General features: G+C 32.3%; 1 protein-coding gene across 2 annotated transcripts in view; it reads left to right on the top strand.

The window, feature by feature from the left end:
* The window catches only part of LOC119587167 (cytochrome c oxidase assembly factor 5-like), a 3,371-nt gene that overhangs the window by 1,458 nt on the left and 1,433 nt on the right, over positions 1–480 (top strand). For both annotated transcript variants that reach the window (XM_037935932.1, XM_037935933.1), the window contains exon 2: positions 215–337. In XM_037935932.1, the coding sequence (XP_037791860.1) occupies positions 233–337 (105 nt within the window). In that variant the 5' untranslated portion in view covers positions 215–232. The remainder of the gene's footprint in view (positions 1–214; positions 338–480) is intronic.

The raw sequence follows: 480 nt of genomic DNA, 5'->3' as shown, positions 1-480 counted from the left end.
TATGCACTTGAGGCAAATATCAGTTTTGATGTAAACAGTAGGAAATAGAACATCTAGTATAAAAAGATATTTTAAAAGATATATAGATAATTCCACTCTCTTCTATGAACTCTTTTTCTTTCTCAGTTTTGATATATTTTTAATGTTTGTTAGAGTTAATTGATATAGTAAGCATCATTATGGTTATAGCTTTACAGTCCCTTCTGTTCTTCAGTGATTACAGGAACCAAACATGAAGTACTATGAAGAAGCTCAGGTGTCTGATGACAAACGTCCTTGTGCTGGTATCAGGGAAGATTTGAAGGCCTGTCTGTTAGCCACAGATTGTGTTAGGGTGGTAAGTATGGCATAATTCTAAGGAATTGAAATTTAGTAAGTTAGCATGCATGCATCATTCATATTGGGAAAGCTTATGCTCAGAAAATGTGTTGCAATTATTTTCTTTTATGAAGATAATGTATATAAGGCAATGACATAATT

This window comes from Penaeus monodon, chromosome 22 (assembly GCF_015228065.2).
Source record: "Penaeus monodon isolate SGIC_2016 chromosome 22, NSTDA_Pmon_1, whole genome shotgun sequence".
Classification (NCBI taxonomy): Eukaryota; Metazoa; Arthropoda; class Malacostraca; order Decapoda; family Penaeidae; genus Penaeus; species Penaeus monodon.
Note: the sequence above shows the minus strand (reverse complement) of the source record. Positions and strands in the feature narration are given on the sequence as shown.